The sequence below is a fragment of the Procambarus clarkii genome, unplaced genomic scaffold (assembly GCF_040958095.1).
Source record: "Procambarus clarkii isolate CNS0578487 unplaced genomic scaffold, FALCON_Pclarkii_2.0 HiC_scaffold_118, whole genome shotgun sequence".
Taxonomy (NCBI): Eukaryota; Metazoa; Arthropoda; class Malacostraca; order Decapoda; family Cambaridae; genus Procambarus; species Procambarus clarkii.
The window spans coordinates 433519-438828 of record NW_027189151.1 but is presented as its reverse complement, the minus strand read 5'-3'; the positions used below and the strand labels follow the sequence as shown (position 1 = coordinate 438828).

Genomic DNA, 5310 nt, shown 5'->3' with positions numbered 1-5310 from the left:
AGGCTCAAGAGAATGATGTAGAGGCTTAAAAGAGGGATGCAGAGGCTCAAGAGACTGATGTTTTCATGTTTGATGATGTTTTCATGTTCATGATGTTACTTCATGTTTTCTCACGATATGTGATTTGGCCTTCAAATCTCAGAATTTCGCAAATTTTTAATTTTCAGTTTATGGGTATTAATTCATTATATATACGATAAAAATGATGCAAACACATAATTGATTAGATAATAACCTTAAATACTTCATTTTCAATCAACTATTTGTTTCTCGTTAAAATACTGAGATATATTGAAAAGGGAAGAAGTTCTGTTTTTATTGCATATATGGACGTTTCAGCCGGAATAGAGCGGTTTTCGTGTACATCTTCCATCGGTAATATAAACGGAAAATCAGGAACATTTTAGTTAATTCTTATGAAAACACATTGATTTTTATCATTTGTATTGGAAACAACATTGTCATATGTCTTTTCTTGGATCTAAATAATACGAAACCTCGCTCTATGATTTGAAGTTAAAATCCTTAAATATGGTAAAATAGTGACTTTTTCACGTTAATCATGTAGTTTGATATTACGTAAACATATTCATTTTTACCAATATTTCGATACTATTTCATGTAGTATCACGATATGTGATTTGGCCTTCAAATCTCAGAATGTCGCATAATATTACATTTTAAGCCAGTTTTCTTTCATTTTGTTTTGTACGAAAAATCATCGAATTTAGCAATATTTTGACGTTTATCATCCCCTTTTACTTTATGTGATTTAAACCAAATATCACCGAATTAAGCAATATTTTGCCATTTTTCCACGTTTTTGTGAATTTTCAGTTTATTGTTATTAATTCATTAAATATACGATAAAAATGATGCAAACACATAATTGATTAGAAATTAACCTTAAATACTTCATTTTCAATCAACCATTTGTTTCTCGTTAAAATACTGTGTAGTATATTGAAAAGGTGAGAAGTTCGGTTTTTATTGCATATATCGACGTTTCAGCCGGATTAGAACGGTTTAACGTGTACATCTTCCATCGGTAATATAAACGGAAAATCAGGAACATTTTAGTTAATTCTAATGAAAACACATTGGTTTTATCATTTGTATTAGAAACAACATTGTCATATGTCCTTTCTTGGATCAAAATAATACGAAACCTCGCTCTATGATTTGAAGTTAAAATCCTCAAATTTGGAAATATAGCATTTTTTTTACGTTGTAGTGTGACTTTTCGTAAGTATATTCGTTTTACCAATATTTCGATAATACTTCATGTAGTATCACGATATGTGATTTGGCCTTCAAATCTCAAAATTTCGCAAATTTTGCATTTTTAAGCAAGTTTTCTTGCATTTTGTTTTGTACTAAATATCATCGAATTTAGCAATATTTTGACGTTTATCATCCCTTTTTCCTCTATGTGATTTAAGGTGGCATATTACGGGTTTCGTAAAAATTGTTCAATTTGTTTATAAATTTATTTATGAAATGGTTATAGAAAGAGCTGCAACTGGTCCAAGTTTCAGCATCACACCCTAAACAGAAAAGGAGAAAAAAAATACACAACGTATTATGCAACGAATTTTCAACATTTTCAAATAATTTCAGGGAACACATGTGTCAACAAAAATATTTCTATAACAATCAGATATTACATTTAGCACATAATAAAGGATTCTATTGAGCAGTTTTATCAAAAAAAGTGTTTAGTGCAATAATATAATTATTCAAAGTTACCCTTCCAAAAATATGCAATATTTGATGTTTATAAATTTTTATAAAATCAACAAATAGACTTTGGACTAAAATGTCTCAATAGGATTGTAGAAGCACAAACCCTACATATAAGGTGTAATTTGCATGTAAATTGATTAATAAATGAAAGCTGAGAAACACCTTGAAGTTGTAAATTACTTACCTGAGTAAAATAAGATCAAAGTTCGGCCACCTGTAGTCGAGTGTGTCATCGACCGATTTCGTTCATAATTGGCACCCTTGCAGATAGGCATCCATTGAGCAAGGTGTGCAAGTTCCATGCACATCCCCTGATAACAAACGAAAAAAAAAAATTGAAAAAAAAAAAATATATATACATATATATATCCTGCACATACATATTACCAGACTTCGACTTGTATGACTTACACCAGATGTAGACGGCACTGCCACACCAGCCACAGCAGTAGATGTAGATGGCACTGCCACACCAGATGTAGATGGCACTGCCACACCAGATGTAGATGGCACTGCCACACCAGATGTAGACGGCACTGCCACACCAGCCACAGCAGTAGATGTAGATGGCACTGCCACACCAGATGTAGATGGCACTGTCGTGGCCGGTCCATACACATCGAGGGGCTGAGGATGTGTGAGGAGGGTCGAAGCAGGGTGTGGCTGCTGCGTCATGCCTCTCACAGGTGAGGCGGGGAGGGCTTCACTTGATAATAACCTCCCTTGTGCTACAGCGTCTCTCCTTTCCAGCCAACGACGGCGACCGCGTGTCAAATTGGCTACTCTTGCATTCAGACCCTTCCGTTTATAGGTCATTGTGCGCTAGACGCTACAAAAGCGAGATTCCAGGAGCAAAAATGGAGTGCGCATCAACACCCTCCACTCTCAACAGGACACAACATGTGACTGGTAGTCTCACCCACCTGCACAAGCAGACGGTTGCCATTGAGTGTATATTTGTTGTCATATATACAGAGTTATTTCCGACGTTATTACGAAAAAATTGACGTTTAGAACATATGACGCAATACTCTTGGCGCGCCACAGCCGCGGGGCACCGGATTCTGCACAATTACGCATGGAAATGTACCATAAATACTTTAATTTATATCATAACATTCTCGGGTTTGCGCCAAAGTGTTGCCAGAACGTTGTAGTATTTTTATAAATTTTTCAAAAAGATTCGATTTTTCCGAATTTTTGCGATGATAAGCCCCCTTAAACAAAATATCATCGAATTAGGCAATATTTTGCCGTTTTCCACGTTTTTGTTAATTTTCAGTTTATTGTTATTAATTCATTATATATACAATAAAAATGAAGCAAACACATAAATGATAAGAAAAAACCTTAAATACTTCACTTTCCATCAACTATTTGTTTCTCGTTAAAATACTGAGTAAGATATTGAAAAGGGGAGAAGTTCTCTTTTGTTGTATATATCGACTCAAGAGAGTGATGCAGAGGCTCAAAAGAGTGATGCAGAGGCCTAGGAGAATGATACAGAGGCTCATGAAAGGGATGCAGAGACTGAAGAGAGGGATGCAGAGGCTCATGAGAGGGATGCAGGGGCTGAAGAGAGGGATGCAGGGGCTCAAGAGAGGGATGCAGAGGTTCAAGAGAGTGATGCAGAGGCTCTTGAGAGTGATGCAGAGGCTTAAGAGAGGGATGCAGAGACTCGAGAGAGGGATGCAGAGGCTCAAGTGAGGGATGCAGAGGCACAGGAGAGGGATGCAGAGGCTCTTGAGAGTGATGCAGAGGCTCAAGAGAGGGATGCAGTGGCTTAAGAGAGTGATGCAAAGGCTCAATAGAAGGATGCAGAGGCTCATGAGAGGGATGCAGGAGTTCAAGAGAGGGATGCAGAGGCTCAAGAGAGTGATTCAGAGGATTACGTGAGTGATGCAGAGGCTTAACCCGCCAAACACACACCGAAACTACGACGTTGGTACAACGTTCGAACAAGTTTTAACACCTCCTAACCAGTTATAACAACCAATATAGCAAGTTGTAACAACGTTCTAATCCGTCATAAACACGTTAAGCCAAGATGTAACAACTTTATTACAAGTTGTAACAAGCGGAAAATAGAGACAGTTTCGGTTTGTGTTTCCAGGGAAGAGAGTGATGCAGAGTCACAAGAGAGGGATGTAGAGTCTCTAGAGAGGGATGCATGGGCTCAAGAGAGGGATGCAGAGGCTCAAGTGAGGAATGCAGAGTCAAAAGAGAGGGATGCAGAGGCTCTTGAGAGTGACTTAGAGGCTCAAGTGAGGGATGCAGAGGCTTAAGAGAGTGATGCAAAGGCTCAGGAGAGGGATGCAGAGGCTCATGAGAGGGATGCAGGATTTCAAGAGAGTGATGCAAAGGCTCAAGAAAGGGATGCAGAGGCTTAAGAAAGTGATGCAGCGGCTGAAAAGAGTGTTGCGGAGGCTTAAGAGAGGGATGCAGAGGCCCAAGAGAGAGATGCAGAGGCTTAAGAGAGTGATGCAGAGGCTGAAGAGAGTGTTGCAGAGGCATAAGAGAGGGATGCAGAGGCTCAAGAGAGGGATGTAAAGGATTAAGAGAGGGATGCAGAGGCTCATGAGAGTGATGCAAAGGCTCAAGAGAGTGATGCAGAGGCTTAAGAGAGGGATGCAGAGGCTCAAGAGAGGGATGTAGAGGCTCAATAGAGTGATGCAGAGGCTCAAGAGAGGGATGCAGAGGCTGAAGAGAGAGATGCAGAGGCTCTGCGTCCCTCTCTTGAGCCTTTGCATCACTTCCATGAGCCTCTGCATCCCTCTCTTGTGCCACTGCATCCCTCACTTGAGACTCTGCATCCCTCTCTTGAGCCTCTGCATCCCTCTCTTGGGCCTCTGCATCCCTCTCTTGAGCCTCTGCATCCCTCTCTTAAGCCTCTGCATCACTCTCTTGAGCGTCTGCATCACTCTCTTGAACGTCTGCATCACTCTCTTCAGCCTCTGCATCACTCTCTTGAGCCTCTGCATCCTTTTTTGAGCCTCTGCATCACTTTCGTAAGCCTCTGCATCCCTTTCTTGAGCCTTTGCATCTCTCTCTTGAACTCCTCAAGAGAGTGCTCAAGAGTATGATGCAGAGGCTCTAGAGAGTGATGCAGAGAATGAAGGGAGGGATGCAGAGGCTTAAGCGAGTGATGCAGAGGCTCAGGAGAGGGATGCAGGGGCTCAGGAGAGTGATACTGAGGCTCAAGAGAGTGATTCAGAGGCTTACGAGAGTGATGCAGAGGCTTATGAGAGTGATGCAGAGGATCAAGAGAGTGATGCAGAGGCTGAAGAGAGTGTTGCAGAGGCTCAAGAGAGTGATTCAGAGGCTTACGAGAGTGATGCAGATTCAAGAGAGTGATGCAGAGACTCGAGAGAGTTGTGCAGAGGCCTCAAGAGAGGGATTCAGAGGCTAAAGAGAGTGATGCAGAAGCTGAAGAGAGTGTTGCAGAGGCTCACGAGAGGGATGAAGAGGCTGAAGAGAGTGATGCAGAGGCTCAAGAGAGGAATGCAGAGGCTCAAGAGAGTGATGCAAAGGCTTAAGAGAGGGATGCAGAGGCTCAAGAGAGTG

General features: G+C 40.8%; 1 protein-coding gene across 1 annotated transcript; it reads right to left on the bottom strand.

The window, feature by feature from the left end:
* Positions 1 to 1437: 1437 nt before the first annotated feature.
* Positions 1438 to 2600, bottom strand: LOC123749510 (uncharacterized). The gene is made up of 3 exons (XM_069320342.1): positions 2158 to 2600; positions 1931 to 2057; positions 1438 to 1547 (listed from the first exon to the last, which is right to left on the bottom strand). The coding sequence occupies exons 1-3, from the start codon at positions 2560 to 2562 to the stop codon at positions 1438 to 1440; spliced, it is 642 nt and encodes a 213-aa protein (XP_069176443.1). The 5' UTR covers positions 2563 to 2600.
* Positions 2601 to 5310: the final 2710 nt, after the last annotated feature.

Bases quoted from the DNA above. Each gene is read 5' to 3' on its own strand.
- LOC123749510 (XM_069320342.1), bottom strand. From the start codon at position 2,562: ATGACCTATAAACGGAAGGGTCTGAATGCAAGAGTAGCCAATTTGACA. The intron at 2,058-2,157 runs GTAAGTCATACA...GTTTGTTATCAG, and splicing joins CAGTGCCGTCTACATCTGGT to GGGATGTGCATGGAACTTGC. The intron at 1,548-1,930 runs GTAAGTAATTTA...TTTTCTGTTTAG, and splicing joins TTTGATCTTATTTTACTCAG to GGTGTGATGCTGAAACTTGG.